The sequence below is a fragment of the Amphiprion ocellaris genome, chromosome 15 (genome assembly GCF_022539595.1).
Source record: "Amphiprion ocellaris isolate individual 3 ecotype Okinawa chromosome 15, ASM2253959v1, whole genome shotgun sequence".
Taxonomy (NCBI): Eukaryota; Metazoa; Chordata; class Actinopteri; family Pomacentridae; genus Amphiprion; species Amphiprion ocellaris.
The window spans coordinates 11,183,763-11,205,562 of record NC_072780.1 but is presented as its reverse complement, the minus strand read 5'-3'; the positions used below and the strand labels follow the sequence as shown (position 1 = coordinate 11,205,562).

The 21,800-nt window shown below is 41.5% G+C and overlaps 1 protein-coding gene across 3 annotated transcripts; it reads right to left on the bottom strand.

Moving 5' to 3' along the window:
• Window positions 1-345: 345 nt before the first annotated feature.
• hycc1 (hyccin PI4KA lipid kinase complex subunit 1) lies at window positions 346-20,931 on the bottom strand. 3 transcript variants are annotated; one of them, XM_023278112.3, is made up of 12 exons: window positions 20,773-20,931; window positions 12,657-12,738; window positions 11,875-11,976; window positions 11,122-11,301; window positions 10,175-10,255; window positions 9,971-10,086; window positions 9,068-9,163; window positions 8,209-8,325; window positions 7,810-7,897; window positions 5,641-5,803; window positions 4,096-4,439; window positions 2,484-2,626 (listed from the first exon to the last, which is right to left on the bottom strand). In XM_023278112.3, exons 2-11 carry the CDS (start codon window positions 12,705-12,707, stop codon window positions 4,141-4,143), a joined length of 1,293 nt encoding a protein of 430 aa, XP_023133880.1. In that variant the 5' UTR covers window positions 12,708-12,738; window positions 20,773-20,931; the 3' UTR covers window positions 2,484-2,626; window positions 4,096-4,140. The 3 variants fall into 3 exon arrangements, with proteins under 3 accessions (XP_023133879.1, XP_035807716.1, XP_023133880.1); XM_023278111.3 differs by lacking the exon at window positions 4,096-4,439 and having other exon boundaries at window positions 346-2,626; XM_035951823.2 differs by lacking the exons at window positions 4,096-4,439; window positions 20,773-20,931 and adding an exon at window positions 17,944-17,984 and having other exon boundaries at window positions 346-2,626.
• Between the last annotated feature and the right edge of the window lie 869 nt (window positions 20,932-21,800).

Genomic DNA, 21,800 nt, shown 5'->3' with positions numbered 1-21,800 from the left:
AATCTAAAATATAAAGCATGTTTTGACGTATTTCAGTCTTTTTTTACTACATAATTCCATATGTTCTTTCATAGTTTTGATGCCTTCAGTGAGAATCTACAATGTAAAGAGTCATGAAAATAACAACAACAAAAAAAAACATTAAATGAGAAGGTGTGTCTAAACTTTTGACTGGTAGTGTACGTACACAGCAATTAGACAACTGTAACATTGTACAGAGCATATGGCAGGGCAAGAATAAATAAACTTAAATTATAAATATTGTATTCAGTTGCAGGTGAAAGTCTTCATGTAATATTCAATTATGCTTTCTAGTAGAGAAAGAAAGATCACTGAGAAAAGAAGTGAAATATAGAAACACTTTATTCCCAGAAGTTTGAGTGGTGAGTAATTTTCAGACATAGAAAGGCCAATATAATCAACTTTAGTACAACAGTATGATGTACAACAATAGTTTACCCATTCACATTCTGTAAACCCAACATGATTGTTAATGTCCCACCAAGCTACGGACACTCAACAGCTCTAGTACACAGACAACAGAATACAAGTTCGCTTGCGGGTGGGGCAGCGTGAATGCTTGATTTAGGACATCAAATGTAGCAGATGGTTGGAGTTTTATTCCTTTCTTGGTACAAGAGAAGATCACCGTGTCTTGTGACACGACGATGCGGTGAACAAGCAGGAAACACATCACTAAAGTACAACAAACAGCTGGAATGGTGGGTGGATCTGAAGGTAGGAAAGATGCCTTGTTGCCCCAAATGTGCTCCTACTGTAGAACAGGAATATATTCGATTAAGTTTTGTTTAAACTAGCACAACTCTACTCAGAGGTTTCAAATTCTTTAATCGGTGCAAGTAAGTGAACTGCAGGTTTTTGTAGGTTTTAAACTGTCGGATAGGTGGCAACGCACAAGAGTCAGAAAAGAATCATTACAGAGCAACAAAGCGTATTTCTCTCACAGGAAAATACCACATTTGAGAGTCAAACTTCTCTTGTTCATATGAAAATACCAAAGTTGAAAACACAACTCATTTGCTCTTTCATGTGCAAAAATTCAATACCTAAACAAATCGTATGCAGGCATCGTCCCCACAAACCTAAATCATCTTTGTCATTTGTCAGAAGTTGAATTTTCCTTTTGTTTGCCATCTAATACACAGCAATTCAGGAAGGTGCTCGAGGAGTGAGGGGGAAGGACACGAATATTGCTTCTCCATCATGATCAGAATACTGTGTGATTGTAAACAAAGACCTGATTCTTATCCTACTGCTTGATTATTTAGTGTTTTTTTTTTTTTTCTTTTTGTCAGGAAGAATGAGGACTTTCTTTAAAGAAGCACACATGACAGGTGTGGACATTTGTGTAATCAGCCCAAAAGTTAAAAAACACTGAACAGTATAGATTTGTATTGCTATGGGAAGGGATCCGTTATTTTAAAAAAGTAGTAGAAACACTTGTTTCAACTAAAAGAATCATACCTTGTTCATTATATCAATCAGCAGCCTTTTTCTAAAAACAGTTGTACAAACACACATACATTACACACGCGCACACACACACACACACACACACAAGCATGCTCACACATACTCAACACCTGCCCTCCAACAAACCTGGGCAAGGTAAGAATGGACGTATGGAAAAGCCATGCAGGGCAACAGATGCTGATTAAACTTTTCTCAAAATACTTTTCCACAGTCTTTTAGTTATCATTTGTAAGTGCACCCATTTACAAACAGTTGCTGTGCGAGGGAGCACAGTTTTTTTTTCCTGCTTCACTGCCCCAGCGCACCATTAAAATCAGTGAAACTGGAAGTGGTGTCTCTGACACGCTGCCTCCATCAGGCTGAGAGGACTCTCTGTTGGAGGAGAGGGGCAGAGGCAGCTGACTGCGTTGGATGTCTGAATGAAGCAGGACAGCAGGTCAGTCTACAGCACAGAGAATCAAAGACACCCAAAATGGAGTGATGGGAGAAACAGCGGGAGTGTTTCTTCATGTGTCTGTGGCCCATGAAGTTGGCATGGCTTGGAGTTCCAGGTCACAGGTACAGGGTCACAGGATCGGAGATGAAGGTTCATACAGTCAAGAGTCACAAAGGGTTCAAAGATCAGAGCCGAGATGCACGCTAATGCTGGGGGAGCGCTGTGTGTGGTTTGGCGTGGGACTCAGGTATCCCAACCCTTCCTCCTGCAGGCTGCAGGAATAGCGGCCAGCTTCAGAGGCGGTGTGGTTGCTGGCAGGAGGGGCGTTGCCGCTGGCCACCTGCTCAAAGGAGCGGGAGAAGACAGCGCTGGCAGTGCGCGTCAGGCTGGTGAGAGCTCCTGCCTTGGGCACTGATTGGCTGGAAGTGAGCGTTAGTCGCTTGACCGACAGCTCTGTGTTCTCGCTGGCGGCGCGACCCGTTGTTAGAGGGCCCGCCTCCTTGTCCTTGTCCTTGCTGGTGCGCCCGCCAAGCCGACACTTCTTCATGGCCTTGGCCCCCAGGTTCAACGTCGTGACGCTGTTGCTGATAGTGATGGTGGGTGGGGTCATGTCAGGCCCCACCCCACCCGGCCAAACCCCTTCGTCCAGTTCTGAAATATCCATCAGCTCATCCGGGGAACCCAGATCCACTGCGTCTGAGAGACAGACAGACAGAGGCAGAGAAACAAACACTTTCACGACAATCAGGAGCTAAAAATATCTGTCTCATCTGTCATACAGTCTAATCCAATCCCATCAAACTTTTATTAGGATTAAACGGTTTATGAAGAATATATTTTGTATTAAATGTTTTGCATGGACCAATGACTGGATGACAGAGGAGTTTTATTGTTGTCCAGCAGGTGGCGCCCTCACACTGTAACAGCTAACAGGGATGTCTCGCCACCTGACAGAAGACATGGTAAGTTCCGGTCCAGCACACATGTTAGGAAAATCAGCAGCACTGTGAGACAACAGTCAGTAATTTAAAGGCACACGAGTGCATGTTGTCCCAAAGGCAGGAGAGGACAGCATCTAAGAGCATAAGCCTTGGAAAGATCACACAGGGAAAGTAGAGGAAAGCAAACAAAGGCAGAAATAAGTACACCCTAAATGCACATTTCGCCTCACTAATTCAAAAGGAACACACACAAACACCTGTCCTGCTTTCATGCATACACACCTGTGTGAGTGGCAAACCACATGTATGTTCACAAGTAGACATTTCTGATCTGATGCTATCACTGTAACAGAACACCAGTAAACAGCTGATGAACAGACAGATAGGCAGTTCCTATTAAAGTCATTTACGGTCACATTTAGCTTGTTCAAAACAGGACTGGAGGCATCAGTCTAAATTTAACAATCTGAGCATCTTTTGCATCAAAGATAAAAATCAAGACCTGCTTATCTGTCTTCAGCTCCTAGCTACCAGTCAGAAGGAAGTCATCTGTCTCCAGGTGCAACCCAGGACTAATGTGTCGAGGCGTACCAGAGTGAGAAGTAAAAGACCAAAAAGTGTACTGATCCCTCAGGTAAAAACACAGCAGCTAGACTCCATAACAACAATTTCAGAGAACAGTCTCCTGGACTTGCTAACAGAGATATCTGGGGTATACAATTCACGGTCATCAGGACTTTGTCATCGGTGACTATCGGCTTAAGTGTGATTTTTACTAAACATAATAGACCTAGCATAAGTGTGTGATATATTTGTTGTTAAATGTCATTAAACCACATTCATACATGCATTTATTTTTCTAGTTTAGATGATGTTCTGCATTTAACATGATCCACTTCATTTCACTCAGCATAAACACTTCACATTATATTTAACAGGATTCACTTAAGCACATTTCTTCGTTAGGCATTTTTTTTATCAGGTTATTGATCTGTTATTCAGTGAGATCTTTAATAATTAATTTGATCTTAACGAATTTCAGCAGGAGATCTCCGTGAGGAAGCTTTAGCGACAAAGGAGAGACTAAATGAATGAATGATGGTGGATAGAGATGAGAGGAATGGTGCGATTAAGCCAAAAGAGGGTGGTGGAGCCCAGTGCAAAAGGTAAAAGAGGGGGAAGTCCGCATGCAGCTTTTCAGACCACGCCCCCACACACGGTTACCTAGGTTACCCCGGGAGTGGGGCCGGGGGAAGGAGGGGCAGGCCCTTAGTACTGGCTCCTCCCTGTGGAGGCCGACCCAGAACCCTCATTCTCCACCATTCGCCTCACAGACTTCTGCCTCCTGACCTCCTGACCCCGTGTGCCGGAGTCATGGCCTCGGGGGTCCATGCTGACCTCACAGGCGGCACCCAACATGTCGCCGTCAGGCAGGGCACGGCCGTCAACGCGCGGCCGCAGGGAGTCTCCATTGGGCATTCGTTCGCCGCTCACACCTGTCACACTGATCTCGGGGATGGCCACGCCCCCCAGCGCAGCCTCACTGTCTACACTTACCTCCTGGGACTCTGGTGAGGGGGGGCCATAGGGGTAGTGGACAATATGTAGACATGTATACATAAACACACACACACACACATGCAAACACACAAATGGTCAGACACATTTCATGCACACATGCACGAAAAACAAAAAAAAGACACCCATGTGCACAGGCACGCACAACCACAGAAACACAAGACACATAAAGATAATCAATGCAATGGCAGAAAAATAAAAAGAAAAAAAATCATAGTGATCAGAACATAACACACGGTCAAAGTACATGTCATATGGAGATGAATACAGACACAGTATTTGAATAGGATCGCTGTTCTTTCTTGATCACCACTCACCCCTACACCTGAATTAATATTTGATCAAATTTTTCTCCATCATCTGCTCATAACAAAAGCTTTGTGCATAGATGAGAGGCGGGGATCAGGGCTCAAAAGAGCAGGATCCATGACATGAAAAACGGGTGTTGGGCTGGATGTGAAGAAACCCACTTATTAAACTAGCTGAAAGCTGTAATTTTCCAGAATTATCTGTACTCTCGGCAAAGATAGCAGCTCTCTGGTAATTCTAAACCGCAAACATTATTTATACTGAAGAGCATGGAAGAAAAGGCAAATTCATTTATTCTGTGTTCATTCAAAGATTAATTAAAATCTCTGACACAGAGTTGAGATAAACTTAAAATAATTGGCACCATTTTCCAAAAACATTGCTTACATTCTCTTTTACTATCAAATTAGGAAAATAACATGTTGAATCTCTCTGCCTGGCTGACTGGTCTCAGTCTGAATGTTTCTTCTGTGTCTGTGTTGCCACCAACAAAAAAAAGTAACGAATCAAAAAGGAAGTCATAGTTTTCGATGAGCAGATTCTAAAATGGAGGTAGACGATACTAGCTACAAGCTGAAGACGGACAGTCTACGAGCTTTGGGACTGAAGGATGACAACACTTATAATGAACACAGTAAGTGTCAGACAGTGAAATGGATGAATCAGCAGTGAAGCCTTCTAAACCTTGTGCTCTCTCCTTTGGCGTGCATTTGCTCATCAGCCAAACAGTTCTACTTTTTTAAAAATATATAAATGTGATAACAAAATGTTTACAGAAAAACTATAAAGTGTGTGAAAATTCCTCTCTTGTTTCAGCGAGTTGATCTCCAACAGCTTTGCGACTACATCTCAGATTGCTTTTTTCCGGTGTATGCATCTCACCGTGTCTCTTCCAGCGGTGTCCCCTGATAGACAAGGAGGTGACAGCGTTGCGGGAGATCCTCGAGGAGGTGGGCGTTATCTCCACCTGTATACTCCGTGCACCCTCCTTGTTGTTGCTCTTCAGTGCTGCGCTGTGCAGCGATGACTTGATGGCATTACCCACCTGAAGAGAAGAAGAACACACGCTTCAGAGGATGCTAGAAGGACTGCAAAGCGCTGAGGAACTTGAATGGCTCAGCCCAACTTTGCAACCTGGGGACAGTCATGCTTCTTCTGTCCTCATGCCTTCCACACGTGGTCCATACTTTCTGTCTGTGTTATGCTGCTTCTCATCAACGTGTAAATACCACAACAATTACTGCTAACTCTGAATTGTGTGGAAAAATAATTTGTATTATCTTTCAGTGCTGAGACAATGTACTCAGAAAGAAAATTTAAATGGTGCATGTAGTTCTGACAATTTCTGCAAACACAGACTCGATGCACATATGGACACTGATGGGTCTCTGAGCAGATTCTATCTGAATGCAGTTAAACCAAATGAAATTTAAACCTGAATCTATATTGAGCCAGTATATTCACCAGGTCACTAAGTCTAGTTGCAATTTCAAATACAATTCCCGTACGCAGACGTATATCAGCTCCTATCAAGATCAAGAGCAAAAAAAGCGGTTAACATCATGGCTGAGGTTTTCCACCAACTCTGTGAACTCTCAAAAACACGGATTCAGACTTCCTGACTTACACATGCAACAAATCTAGGGAACAAATCCAATCAGCTTTCAGGTTAGGCCTTCTGTATCATTCTACAGAATCAAATGCCAGGTCAAATATGTAGTCATGTTATTGTTCAAGTCATAGGTGAGGCAGGGATTACGTAGATTTGCACATTCTACAAAAAGCTGCAGAGTGGAGGTACATTTAATTAATTTGAGGGAAGCAGGGATTATTTTAATGGGAAAAAAATGTAACTTTGGAAAATGGAATGGAAATATGTAACTTTGATACATAGACATGAGTTTTTTGGGATACATCAACAACAGTAGAGGGAACTGAAAGGAGTTTGATTTGAGTAAATTTCCATGCTAGTAACTAAGTATGAACTGTCAGTACAACAGTACTGACTTTCAACTATCTTGTAAAGCTCTAAACATTTTCAGTGCAATTTCTGTTCTGCCTGTTAGGCACCTACATTAGTCGAAACATCAGTACTAAATAGATTCTGCAACTACATAAAAAAGCTGCTCCATCTCATCACCCAAGCTAAAGACAGACACAGATAGACAGATCACAACAAAAACATTGAGGTGAAGGCACTGGCCCAGCAAACATTAAATGACTAGATTTTTTTTTATGAGACTTGTGTCCAGGGATAAATCTAAAAGCACAGCAGTAACTGATGGAGTTACACAAACTAGGGGTGTAAGAAAAACAAATAGGATTTGTATTTCACTCCATAAAACACATTTTCACGGGTCTTGATGTAATAACTTTTGCTCTTGCTGGAAATTCTCAAGCGGCACTTGTGCTAATGATCATGTAACAGCTGAGTACGCAACATCAGGTAGATGGTGTCATAATCACAGCACAACACGTCTTTTGTCTGTGAGGTTGCAGCACACTGGTCTCATGAGGATCACATCACAAAGTTATGCTAAGCTAGCAGCCACCTGGTGTATTCCACTTGCAACATGGAAATAGGCAAAAATCGCACTGTAACAAACTGGTATTTTTAGCCTTCAACAGTATCGATGTGTGCATTTATAGTATGTGTCCGTGAGGCTTTGTAAATGTTAACATCATTCCTTTTGATATAAATTTAAATGCTGTGTGTCTTGATTGTTTTGGAGGCACACACCTTGACTTGTGTCGTAATGCTGAAAGCTTAGGCTCAATCCTCTACTCCCTGGGCCTCAAGGATTACAGCTTAGCGGAGCAGAGTGGAAAGCATGTAAATAATCTAGTGGGATTACACTCTGCTTGCAGTCTCTGACACACACGGAGACCAACACAATGCAGCATACTGTGCTGTGCATGAATCGAAACCAGAGGTCATCATGTGCATCTTAATCACATGCTCTTTCTCTCACACATGCCACAGGTCCAAAAGCACAAAATGTACAGTGAGGGAGATGTGACAGTAGCAAATGAACATATTATTGTACTCACCAGCAGAGCTTCAGGGAACAATTCCAGCTGAGCTCGATACAGAACGTCATCCAGTGCTTTGGATCCCAATTCAACTTCACCGTTACATCTGCAGATTGGCAAAAATACACGTACATCAGGAGTTTGATTATCAGGATGAACATATTCAAATAAATAAAATGCATATAGAAATTATTCACTCACATGAAATGAAACTGAATAAAGATGTTGAATCATTCGTAATGTATGTAAAGCGGTTTGCACTCAAATGAAAGCGTCAAGTTCAAAACAGTGTAATCAAATATCAGGTCACAAGGACGTAGTACAGGACACAGGCTCTAAGAAATTTAATCTGAAATTTAACAGTGGGGCTGTGGTGAGTCTTTCTGTCTGTGTGTGCAGGCTAATGTGTACACTTACAAGGCGTAGTGGATCCCAGTGATGAGTTGAACCAGGAACTCTGACGTGACCGTCAGTCGTGTGCTAATACCTTTGTAGCGACGCATCTGTTGCCGTGGGTAACCGCATATACATACCCTGAAGATAAAACAATACAAACGCAATAGAGAAGATTGTATTAGTGAAACAGGGAAGCAGGGAAACCACTTCACTTAACCAACTGGTTGCAGCTCCATTAAGGCAATATACTTCCTTGTCGTGAGCTTGTATGAACATCAATATCAATCAAATAAACACACACACAACCACACACCACAACAAAGTACATACCATGTAATAATTTATTAGTAGCTTACATAAATCTCAAGATTACATTTAACTTAAAACTAGTTCATCATTTCCAAACAGCTATAATACTAGTTGCCAAGGAGTCAACTAAAAATGAGTTAACACCTGTCAATTTGAAACCAAAGGAGCTACTGCATCACATTTTTTGCATGCAGATGACAAATAGCAAACTGTCAAGAGGAAATCAAAGCTGATGACTTCTCTTTAGCACATCTGCTCAGCTACAGTCGGCAGACTGCCAGAGCCACTGAGCTGGGATGTGTGTACATTGCAGCTCTTCGCCGAATAGCGGTATCTTGGCTCTCTCTGGCAGTAAAGTCGATAAGAGGATCAGATGAGCAAGTGCTTGCAAACCAGTATGTATGTGTGTGTATGGGAACAACCTCCATTAAAACATGAAGTCTGACAACAGCGGCATCCGCATCATAAAGTATGAAATTAGTGCATGGGTGTGGCTGCATAAAGTACTCCAGTAAAATGCCGCACAAAGGCTACAGCATGTTAAAAAAGGTTGATGGTTGGTGTGTTTTACCTGGAGCTGAGCTGGCAGAGAGATTGCAGGGAGGTGGAGGTCATGTAGCTGAGAGCAGCATTGTAGCACAACAGCAGGAAGGTCAGCACCTCAAACCTCAATAACACAAACAAACCCTTAAAATAGCACATTATGTCTGACTACCTTACATAAAAAGATAGCAATATCTGAAACACATTAATGCAGATATTCACCTTTTTTGCTTCCACCTTTAATGTAGTTACAAATACTACAAAATAACAGATTGAAGAATTTCTAAAGAAAATTTGAAGTACTTCGAAGGCAAACACAACAATTATTTTTCAACAGCTGCTGCTACATTGAAAAGATTAAGATCAAAGTCTCTGCATGATCTTAGAAAGCAGCCAGCCTTGCTTTGTCACATTAAAACTCTTTATGTAGTCTTTAACAGTACTGAAAAAGGCAGAGGACATTCAACTCAGGCCACCACTGCCTCCAGAGCTTTGTTGCAGCTATATTAATTTAGCAAACACTGACAACAAAATAACAACTTCAAATGCGACAAATCAAAGACTACTGCCACGGGCCAGCACTGAAGCTAGTACATCATGCATAAAATAATTGGCCGCGGCGGCAGTGAAACTCATCATCACCACACAGGTTTTCATGAATCCAGGTCATCTGATATAATAGTTAAATAACAGCTAATCTCTATAATATATGAAGCACAGTTCAAATCTAAAGTATGCATTGATTAATAAATTAATAACCCTTCATGTACTTCTTTGGCAAACTGTTATCCTCTTTCATGTGTTTCTATTTAGGTTGTTGTTGTTTGTTTGTTATTAGCCAGCCTGGTATCATGCTAACAGGAAAGTCCATTTAATAAAGAGCACAATCCCCACCTGCCCAGTAGACTTGAACACTGATCAAGTCTCCTACCTGTTCTGTGCCGTAAAGGTTTCTCTCTGGAGATGTGGCCCGCTGTACACAACCCTGCTCAGCCCGTGATTGGCTAGAGCTCCTTCCGTAAGGGCCATGGAGCCAATAGCTGAGGGCTACAGGCGGCAGGACGAAACATATTTAATCAAATTTCTGCAAATGCAAGTTAAGGTTTTGTGTAACTTTGTGTGTGGATGTACTCACCTCATGGTACACTGAGGGTTTGGAAAGGGAAGGGACAGTGAAAGATAATACTTTACTTTGTCCATCTTTATCAACTATTTCCTGTGAAAGAGAAAGACAGGAAAACAAAGTTTTTTTCTCTGTGGGCGAAAAAAAACCACCCAAAAAACAGGCTTTATTTCTGCATGTGCCCTAAACCTCTGATGTGTTCTGATCTCTTCAAGCACACTCATCTGCTATGAGTGGGTTTGTGTGGGGACCTCAGGGTCTCAATTCCCCACTCAGTCTGTTGGCGTGTGTTTATCAGTGTGTATATTGTGCAAACACAGACACACACAAACCCCAGGGTATTGGCGTCCCTTGTGTGCATGTTAATGTCAAACCGATTAATGGGAACCAGGCAGTATGTTGAGTGACAGATGACCTATTCTGGTATTCAGAAAGGAAGTTGGGAGACTCTGCACTTAGCTGATAGATAGACCATGCAGAGCCAAAATGGATGAAAACAGACTAACACTTTAATATTTACTAGTGCTGGCACCTCTCTGTGGGAGGCAAATGCGCTTACGGGCATTAACAAGGTGCAATCCATCCATATTGTATACATGCAAGGTCCCTTTGTTTCAGTTCTTCTACTTTGTAACCCATATTTTCTCTCACTCTCCATGCATAGCTGCATAAACAAGGCAGAAAGTAATCTTTCAAAACTCATGACGCAGATCCCAGAAATAGTTGAGTAGTTAAGTCCCCTGCTTTGGGAACTGAATGATTATGCCCACTTGGTAAGGATCAAAGACTTTCCAGTGTTTTTCCTTATTTTTGCACTTACTGCAGCGGAAGCATTTTATTGTTATCAACACGAGCACCACTCCTCTAGTGATAATGCACAAAAACGGCCACCTTTGAGCTACAAATCTAGTACTGAAAACCATACAAATTGTCACCACCGCCTTCATCTCCTCCCCTACCAGGTTATAAATGCCCAGCAGCAGGGCCTCGATGCAGCCGGAGGTGTGAGGGTCTCTGGCTGCGCTGACAGACAGGAGGCTCCACAGGAGCTCTGGCAGGAACTGTAGCGTGAAACGCTGCAGCTGGGGCTCACCGCTCCGATAAAACTCAAACAACTGGTGACACACTGGCTCCAGCAACTGGGGAGGACAGAAATCCAAAAGCACAGGCACACAGTTAGTCAAAAACATAAATGGACAGACAGCAACTGCCAGAGCACCTGTAATGAATTTTACATTTGCATCTGCACTCACCAGCCATTTTATTAGTTACACTTGTGAAATCTAATGTAACCTAATGAAACAGCTCTACCATTAATTAGACTTTTCAAAGCTTCTGCATTTTAATTTTTTCCCCATAATTTATGCTTGTTAATGAACAAATTAAAATGCAAAGCAGTCCTGTACACCACCGGCTCAAAAAAAAGCAGAATTATCACCTTTTTCGACAACATGAACAAAAGCTTAAAGTGTAGAAGCTTTAAAAACATAGAATTTGCTGTAGAACTGTTGTATTATACTTCACGTGTGCCTAATAAAGTGGCTAGAGGATGTATAGGGTGGGAGGGTAGTATGTGTAAAAATTAAACAATCACAGTAAATGGTGGGATCAAAAACATGAGAAAACGGTCAAAAGTGCTGGTAGAGGATTGTGTGGTCAGGTATTCACAATCTAATGTTTAAATAAATAGAAAGGTTTATATGTGTACATACATCACTGTAGTTCTCTCGAATGACTTTGTAGAGTGCAGGGACCAGGGCACCTTTGTCTTTTAGTGAGGCGGCATAGGTGGATATAGCACTGTCAGGAAGGGTCTGAAACATACAAACACAGTTAGTTTGATGCACTACAGACTTAAGTCTGAGTGATTCTCTAAAAATAAACACGTAGCATGAGAACTTGAGAAGTGATGGCCTGATTTTCAAACACTTGTTGATGCAGTCAAAATTTGATCTGCTCAAACTTGACCACTGATTCCAATTAAGTCCAGGATACACGAATGGGTAAAAGAGACGGAATTGATCTAGCAAAGTACAAATAACAGCAATACATTCAGTTATGGTGCTGTAACTGAAGGTGAAATGTTCCAAAATGGATAGTTTGATGGCATTTAAAGCTTACAGAGACAGACAGTGATTATGTTGAAAGTATTTGTTGGTGACATTGATCTGATCGTATTTGGAGGTCAGTTTCACTGAGAGGGGACAGCAGATTGGTCCTCATACATTCACACAAAAAAATCTCATCCGCTCCTTTATTATTATTCCTGACTAAGCTGGAGCTTTGGTACCAGTCACGCATCAGTGACTGCTCATATCTGAGTAAGAGCGTGCAATTTTCTCGGAACGAAGCACTTTAGGTAGTGTGTTTGTTTACGTGTATGAAATAAATTCTGTTGATATTAAGTAGCAGCACAGAACACTGCATACAGATCATGGGTGCATGCTTTTTAATATTGTTTTTTCACATAGAGGCACAAAGATTAAAGCAGTACCTTAAATTCTGACAGCCATTCCTCCACCACTCCTTGGTCCATAGCCAACATGTTCCCTCATCTGCAGTGGAGTCACCTCTACCTAAAGGAGAGAAAAAAAACTTTATAAATACACAGTCTGCGAAACTGACACACAGCAAATATACTGGGTAGTGCATTCAAGCATACACACAAAGACACACACACACACACACGTACAAGTAATCAGAGCGTGAACGAAGCTCTTTCCGTGTTTGCCAGGCTACTATTATTTGGTGTCCTCCTGATATAAATATTCTATTACAAACGGTAAATAGTGCCATGGTCGTGGTAAACGTACACGCTCCGGGCTTCAATTCAATAGTCCAAAAAAGCGTGAGTCTCTCCTTCCCTCTCACTCTCCTCCTGTTTGCTCTCATTCCTCTCCAGACACACACCTCTGCAGAAAGTACCCTCTCAACTTAAGCTTGCAAATCAAAAAAAATAAATAAAAAAAAAATCACCCACACACAGAAACCTGGCTGGCTTCACTGCTGAAGCACTGACGAGAAAAAAACAAAAAAAAAAAAAGTGGCACAGTTGAATGCAGATGCTCGCTGAACAAACTCGGCAGCTTGGATCTCTATAAACAGAGAAGGACAGACAAAAAGAGGCTCTTTCCTGCTTTTGTTAACATTTTCATGACAAAATGAATCCTCTGTTCCTGGTCCCTCCATCTCTGCCTTCATCCCCATTTGTTATCTTTAATACCTCTAGCTATCAATCACAACATAACACTTACACTGCCTGCATGTTAACTTCTCTCTTTCTTATTCAATGCACTCAACTTGAATGCACGTAGCGTTCTTTGTATTAAAACTCACCGTTTGATTTTCAGTATCATTTTATTTCTCTCTCTGCTGTAATGAAGCGTTTGAGGGTTTCTATCTGACACATCAGTGCTGCACTCACATCAGAAGAAATTGGAAAATGGAAGAGAAAGTGCAACAGCAAGACAGAAAAATATCAGAAAAACTCAAAAGGTATTTTTAACCACATTTCAAAATATCAACTACACTGTGGGTGTAATGAGGACGCAGAACAGTATTTATTCTGAGTTTAACATCTGTTCAGTCTGTTTGCTCACCAGATTTTACTTATATTAAACTTAAAAGACATAGTACATGTGCCGTACAAGTCTATCTCTGCACATATATATCTATGTAATATGAAGCAAGATGTTTTTGGAGCTTCAAAACTCAATTTTGTTTTGTAATGCTAAAACATAATGCTGCCATAACTACCCAGTGATTGCAACATGAAATAATACTTTACCTCTGAATTCTAGCTTGCTCAAGTTAAGTGAAGCTGATGGTAGCTATCTATTGTTGTTAATGTTGATTAATGTGAATACAAATAATTAATGCTCAGTCACCCATTGCATCATCTACAGATTGCTCTTCCCTGCAGCTTGAAATGATTAGTCAATTAATCAATTTGCACTCAGTTGACAGTTTTAAAAAATTACACGACTGAGACTCAAAAACAGATACAAAAATCTACATCCAGGCTAGAAGCTCTGTGAGGCACAGTGGTGCTTTCAGCTGGATGCTAAGAGATCTTATTGTAGCATGTTATCAAACTAACATTTGCAAACTGACACTAAAAGCCCAGATTAGGACGAAAAAGAATGTAATTTGCTTTGCAGGCATTCATAAACCAACGTATTACACAAATTAAAACCTTGATCTGATGATGACACTAGAGGAGAAGGCTGGGAATTACCAAAGTTATTAAAATTCATCCTCAGAGGGACACATATCTGTGCCAATTAGCATGGCAATACATTCAGTACTTATTGAGACACGTCTCACACAAAAGAAAAAACACCACAAATGTCATCCCCATTATGGTGCTGGGGAAATTATGGACTCGCCAAAATCATTGGGATTAATCCTCATAAATCATAAATAACAGTGTCCTCCATGTTTCAGACTGAACTAGAGATTTTCTGCTTTTCTCCTGCTTCGTTTTGTAAACCAAATATCTTTTGGGTCAGACTCTGACAAAACAAGCATGTAGATGCGAATGTCCACAGACTGGAGACCCGTTAACTAAATATACGCCATCACCATAGGCACCAATGGCTGACCTGAGACCTGTGCTTTCTGCTGAAGAGGAGGAGGACATCGTCTCTCTCCCACTGATGAATTATCCGTTTTCACTGAATGGTATGTTGTGCATGTGTCGTGTCTGCTCTGAAACTTCAAGCACAAGGCTAAATTGGCTGTTGAATGCAGAAACAAAGTCCATATTTGGTATGTCTGGTCAAAGAGGCTGAGAAAAAAAAACATAGTGGGAGGAAGCAGTCCTTCTATGTTCACACTCGTCATGCAGAGACATGTGTTCCGATTTGGGCTGAAGATGGCATAATTCCATCTTTTAAGACCCGTCCACTTGCAACATTTCATTTAGTGCATGACAGGCACACTCACACACAGTCTCCTATTAACAAGCATGAACCTTTCAGTTCACGAAGGAGGATGTCTGCGAAAGAAAATACACCAGACGCCAGATTCCATAGATAATATGCCTGTAATTTATTATCAAAAAAATCTCCCGACATGCATATATGGGTGTGTTACAAAATAGTTTACGGTTCATTTTTGTCTCCTCCTTTCCCTGTCCCCCCCTTGCTCCTCTGCTCATCCTCCCACACATCATTTGTACTTCCTCATCCTCCCTGCCTCCTGATGTATCTTTCATGCATCCAAATGCCTTTTTTTTGGTATTATTCTGGTGCTTGGTTGCACCACGGCAGCCAGGTGTCTATTTATGGACCGTACCAATGACAGGAATGACAAGGGGGGAGGGGAGCCAGTGACTCATGAAATGGGTAAGGATTATAAAGCAGAATAGCCTCCATTTAGAGAAATTAGTCCTTTAAGGCAGCCTGTTGTTCTGCTATTTCACGCCGGTGAAGACGAGGAGGACAGCAACATCTCATACGAGCATATGCCTTTTAATGGCAGGCTAACTTGAGTAACAAAATAAAGGCTGTGATTAGAGTGCAGATGAGTCAGTCTTGTAAGAGGACAAATTCTCCTCCTACACTTTTAACCCATCAACACTGTCAACGCAAGTGTCTGGGGCATGTCATCGGTATCATCAGCATGCAGGAAAAGACACTGGAAGACTAAAATCAGAAGCAGCCTGCTATGCCGCCTACCTACGTGATATATTTGCCTCCTAACCCGGCAGCAGGAGGAAACTGCTGCAACACAGAGTTAGATACACATATAGATACAAGACAGATACAGAGAACAAGTATGTGGAAACAGAGGGGAAAAAGTAAAGGGCAAAATTAGCTGGATGTTGAAAAAGTTTTTCCAAAGTGCCACCCAAAGGTAGCACAAAAACAAACAACATGATGCATACCTATTGCTTGCAGCATGCATTCGATTATGAAGTTATTTTCACAAAAAAACAACAAAAAAACACAAAGATTCCATTTTGAACCTACTGAAAATAAGACAGGAATACATTAAACACGTTAGACCTCAAAGACACACAATTTTTGGTGAGTGACACTGAATGTGAAAAGAACTTAGAACCCCTTGAATCTGCAGATTATTTTTCTCAGTCATTGTTTGGCTTATAAAAAGGCAGAAAATTGTTCTGGTTCAGCAATTAGTCCAAACGACGGCTGCAACTCAGGAACATTTTCATCGCTGATTAATCTGTCAATTATTTTATCAATTACCTTAGTCATTGTCTGGTTTATGAAATGTCAGGAAAAGCCCAAAATGGCATTATGAAATGACTTGTTTGGTCAACAATCCAAATATATTCATTTTAATGTCCTTGAGGAGGAAAAAAAACAGAAAATATTCACATTGTTGGAATCAGAGATATTTTACTTTATTTCCTCTTAAAAAAATAACAACTCAGACTGATGAATCAGTAAGAAAAATTGGCTACCTTTAATACTGAGATGTTAGCCATATCTACAGACCAACAGACCTTTTCTCAGACTAGAAATATATCTTTGGGGCTACACACCAACGCAAATAATTAATATTAAATATGAAACCGTTTTAAACCACAAGAGACGGCAGTACAAACAGCACATCCTACCCTGTCTCAAAGACTTCCAGGCTAGAAAGACACACTGCAGGAAGGCACAATCATCTGGTGGAGGAAAATAGAAAACTAATTGCCCTGGGAGTACATTGTACAATCGAGGGCAATTATGTTATTACGTTTGCCTTCCATGTTGGCCTGGCTAACTTGTTAACCATCTCACTGTCATTAAAGGCTCACAGATCTGGATAGAAATCAATAAAAGCCAGAGGGAGCTCACTTGAGTTTTCTCCTTAAACTGCATACTGCTATACAGTTGGGGGTTCAACCAGTGCTCACCAGCACACACACGTGAAGAAACCAGTGTTCAGGATAAGTGGCTGAGCCAGCTTTACAAGCAAAAGCAGCAAATCAATGAAGTGGTGAATAGAAAGATGGATGGTAAATGGAAGCAGATAAGCAGTGCAGGATGATGAATAGAGAAGAGATCAATGACTAAATGAATAAAGAGATAGCTAAATGGATGTACAGAGAGAGTGGGAATAAAAGAACTGTATGACAACCCAAGACGTGGATAACTTAAGAGGAGTGAGAGAGAACAGGTAATAACAGCAGAGAGTTCATTAGGTTTCAATCTGGGCAGCTCCTGGCAACCTCCCAGCCTCCGAGAAAGACACGAGATAGGCAAAGATTACTGACACACACACCTCCATGCGTCCTAGACAAACACAAAGAATGATCAGCATGTTTAGAAGTTAGCTTACGGAGTTCGTCAACCAATGCAAAGCTCTGACGGAGCCAGCTGCTTGCCGAGGAGTGACAGAAAATGTGTCATGCATTGCACAAGCGTGTGTGTCTGTGCGTGTGTGTTTATTCAATGTCTGGTTTGGCAAAACCTGTTCCTGTGAGCTAGCAAAAGTTGACAGCTCATTCGCTCTGAATTTACACCGACGCCACTGTCCTAAACTCACACACAACAACACACCAACACCCACACACGCACTGGGCTGCCAATCTAAATGAGCTTATTTTTGACTCCTCCTTCCACAGACTTCTTCCAGCACAAACAGGTCTCCTTTCAGTTTGCATTCCTAATCCTTGTTGTGTGCTTGCATGTCCCAACAGAGTCCCTGAAAAACACCTGAGACAGACACACTGTCTGCTACGAATGCCTTCATCTAGTCTAACACAGAGACCACATCAAAACCGCAGTCCACCAGTGCTCAGTAGTGAAGTGAGAGCATACCTGTCTCGGGGAAGCCGGCACAGAGGGCAGTGAAGCAAGTCCAAGTGAGAATGAGTTAAGGGGACACCCACAGGCATACACATCCCTCCCTGCTGATTACCTCATTTCCTATTACACACATACTTTAGAATCTTCCTTTTTTTGAGGAAGTGAGTGGGCCAATGAGAATGAGGGCTTGAATGGAGGCAAGAAAGAAACCAGAGAGAATGACAGAGTGGGTGGTTTTGAGAGCAACAGAGCTGCCCCAGCTGCTTTTTCCTGTGGTACAAGGTGCAGCGACACAACCACTGGTTAGTGAGATAATGACAATGCTATTTAACATTGTCAAACCTTCAACGAACTAAACTTACAATGAGCCAAGTATAAAAATAAGCTAAACCAACCAAGCTGTTGTACAGACACACCCTAACTGCTAATAACTGTTTAACTCTGCTATCTAATATGAGGACCAGGAATTGCAGCAATATGCCTCCACCCAAAGTCTTCAAACCAGGTCAAGCTGGATTGGTGACTACAAGCTTGTTTTAACATGGATGGAAGCAAAAGCTGTTAAGGATGTATTCTGAGGAGTTCTGAGGTGTCCAAGTAAAGGTGAAGGAGAGGTTATATAATTGGGGCCATGAAGGGCAGAGCCTTGAGCATGCCCACAGCTCACAGCTTAACCTTACCTCCTGTTCAGCAGCCCTGCTAAGAGCTGTTTGCACATTCCTAGAACTTCCGGATTTTGTTATGACATCTCTCTTCAGTTTATATTACTTCTATTTCATGCTGTCTGTTGCCATCTTCTTTGTTTGGACCATCTAGGCCTGTGGTTATCCCTGTTGCATCATCCCCTCCCACCTTATTCTCCCCCTAAGGTCTTTTTCAAGAGCAGGTTGCATATAGCAAGGGGGGGGGGGGGGGGGGGGATTTGCTTCATTTTAATTTGTCATTTGCACATAGACACACACACATATATAGAAGAGAACTGCTTGTAGATAAGTAGACATGACAACAGAGTCTGTGGTTTGTGTGTGGTTTTTGCTGCCACAGGAGACGGAGAGATCTGACAAGAAGGAATCCTCTTATAGCAGCCTACACTCTCTTCTCTGTTGCCTTTAAGCCAGTGATGTATCTTCGTTCCTCCTCTTACCCCTTCAGTTCCCTATCTTCCTGCAGCAACTGAGCCTGAGGAGACCATGATTAACATAATGGATTTTTCAATTTTAACACTCTATCCTCTTCCTTTTCCCCCCTCCTCTATTTGTGTCGGCTTATCCTGTCACAGTTATAGAACTCACTCATAATCTATTAATACTAAGCTCCATAAATTCACATTCAAATAACATTTTCAGTGAATATAATTAGCTTAATTTTTTTCTTTATTCTTCTACTGAGAATAATCAACTTCAGCTATTATATGCTTGTGTATGCAGAATTTGGTGCAGAAGTAAAAGAAAGGGGGTAAATCTGTAAGTCAGCAGAAGACATCTTCACTTCTCTTTTTGGTTCGTGGGGATGTTTCACCACTCAACCAAGAAGTTTCTTAAATTTTGAAGAACCAAAAAGAGAAATTCAGTTGCCTTCTACTAAAGATCTTAGGATTACAATGAGCTAGATGACTGAGAATCCACACAGACATAAATGAGCAAAGATTGCAGCAGTTTTCATTGCTCAAATTGTCGAGATATTTCATGACCCTACAGGCATGGGTGACAATCTCTGACGCCACATGACAGTAGAGCCCGCACGATCTTCTTGCTCCGTGACCTGCTGTGCTTTATTGTCAAAAAGCATTAAGAGGCCACACATTAACTAGCCTGTGCTTTCTTTCTTTGCATCTATGCACACACACACACACACACACACGCTAATGACGCCACTACAACAGGGCACACCATCCTCCCAACAACACCATCTATCGCTAAGGGCAAAGTCTCTCTCTAATGTCAAAGACAAAAGCACACATATATAGTATGAGACACGAGGAACAACTTATGAATCAAGTCACAAATAGAGTCTTATTTAAACAACAACTGACAAAACACCAGAAGCCTTTTATTGTGAAGGACACAGAGTGTAAAACAGTTCTGCCAGCATGTAGCTGTGAGGGTTTGTGGCAAAGCTTCACACTAGTCCCCCTTACACAGGAAACCCCAGAACTGGCTGTGTGGTGTGGAGAAACGCTGCATCACATGACAGCTATTAGAAAAATCCTAACAACGCAATATCCACCATACCAGTCTGTAGTGCCTTCTTTGTCCTTGTCATGTAAACACACGCTGAGGAATCTTTCAAGTACACATACACATACATACACACACACACACACACACACACACACACACACACACACACACACACACACAGCTGTTAACTAAACAGGATGAAGTCAGGTACAAAGTCTGTCTCACTGACAGATGCGACTTTCTGCTACAGTAGCAAAATGGTCGTTGCCGGATCATATTAGAAAACCGCCCCGTGTTACTTGTTTTATTTCACGTTATCTGGTCTGACTAGAAATTCTACCTGTCCAGAAGCACTGCTAACCAGCTAGTTTGCCACACTGACTACTGGTAGCGCAGCTTGTGTTTTCACAACGGAAAATTGTGTCTCAACGCACTTGTGGCTAAGTCGAAAAACCATTAGCTCCCCGAGCCATTCAATTCTAAGCAATTCTTAACTCGTATCAGCCAGAGACTGTAAATTAATCCTCCGCCGTCATACACTCTCTATCTCGGCTTGCTGAATGACTTCGAGCTGTCACTACGGTGGCTTCCAGATTAGCTAGTTAGCTAGCTCGACTAAGGCGCGACACCAAGTAAACTGAGGAAGTTACTGTTTACTTACTGGCATGCTATCTGTCAGTTTCCTGGTATCACTGTCCTTTACCGTGCAGACAAGACGAGTGAGCGACTATCACTTCGCTACTCCATAAATCTCTTCAATAATTTAACATCGGCGCCTTCCATCTTTCATTACTTTCGCCGCTCAGACTACCACAGACAAGGGGACTCGGTCTCCACTCAGTGACAGACTCCTAAGCCAATGAGGGAGCAGGATGTGACACGGTCAGTACGCCCCTAAATACAGCGTCCAATCAAGTTAGAGTGTGGACAGCAGTTAATAATTTCCACGATCATGGTAGGTTGTCGCTGTCAGTCACTGCTCTTTGACAGCAGACTGATCTGCCAAATATGCTACTAAAGAATCGATATTAAAGCAAAAGAATTTGTTCGTTCGTAAATAAATTCCACTGGAATAATGTTTAATCATAAATACATTTCCTTGAAGTCGTTTGAATATGATACTCTATATGCACAGTAATTGCATGGCATTTAAATTTTAAAATTTAGTTACACATTTTAATGATTTTGTTGCACTAACGTGATCAAAGACTTATTTAATATAGGTTTTCCGTATTAAACACATACATTATTTGGTTTATTAAATTGCATTATTTGTTTTTTCTTTATCATCACCTTTTAATTTAATGACAAACTATGTGGTTCCATTTAACTATTGCACTTGCACGCTTCATGCCAAATTAATCTGTTAAGCTGAAGGCGAAAGCACCACTCCAAAACTGCCTCCCTCTGGTAAACAGCGCACGACCACTTGATGATGACCTCTGGGACAATGGATTTTCCAAATGTAATTACAAAGATGGGATGTGTTTGTTTGCTTTCACATTAACGGCAGCGAGACAGTTGCCGTTTTTAATCAGTTAATAAATTCAATGGGGCTTCTGCGGGTAATAAGGCACAAATCTTCTCCCTCTGAATGTTATTAAAAAACAACAAAAAAAACCCACAATGTACACAATCAGAATTAACCTAAAGTTCAATTTCCACTGCTGTTGTAGCTAATTGTGCCCT

Bases quoted from the DNA above. Each gene is read 5' to 3' on its own strand.
- hycc1 (XM_023278111.3), bottom strand. From the start codon at position 12,707: ATGTTGGCTATGGACCAAGGAGTGGTGGAGGAATGGCTGTCAGAATTT. The intron at 9,164-9,970 runs GTAGGAGACTTG...TGTGTTATTGAG, and splicing joins ACCTTTACGGCACAGAACAG to GTTTGAGGTGCTGACCTTCC. The intron at 8,326-9,067 runs GTAAAACACACC...TTTTATCTTCAG, and splicing joins CTCTGCCAGCTCAGCTCCAG to GGTATGTATATGCGGTTACC.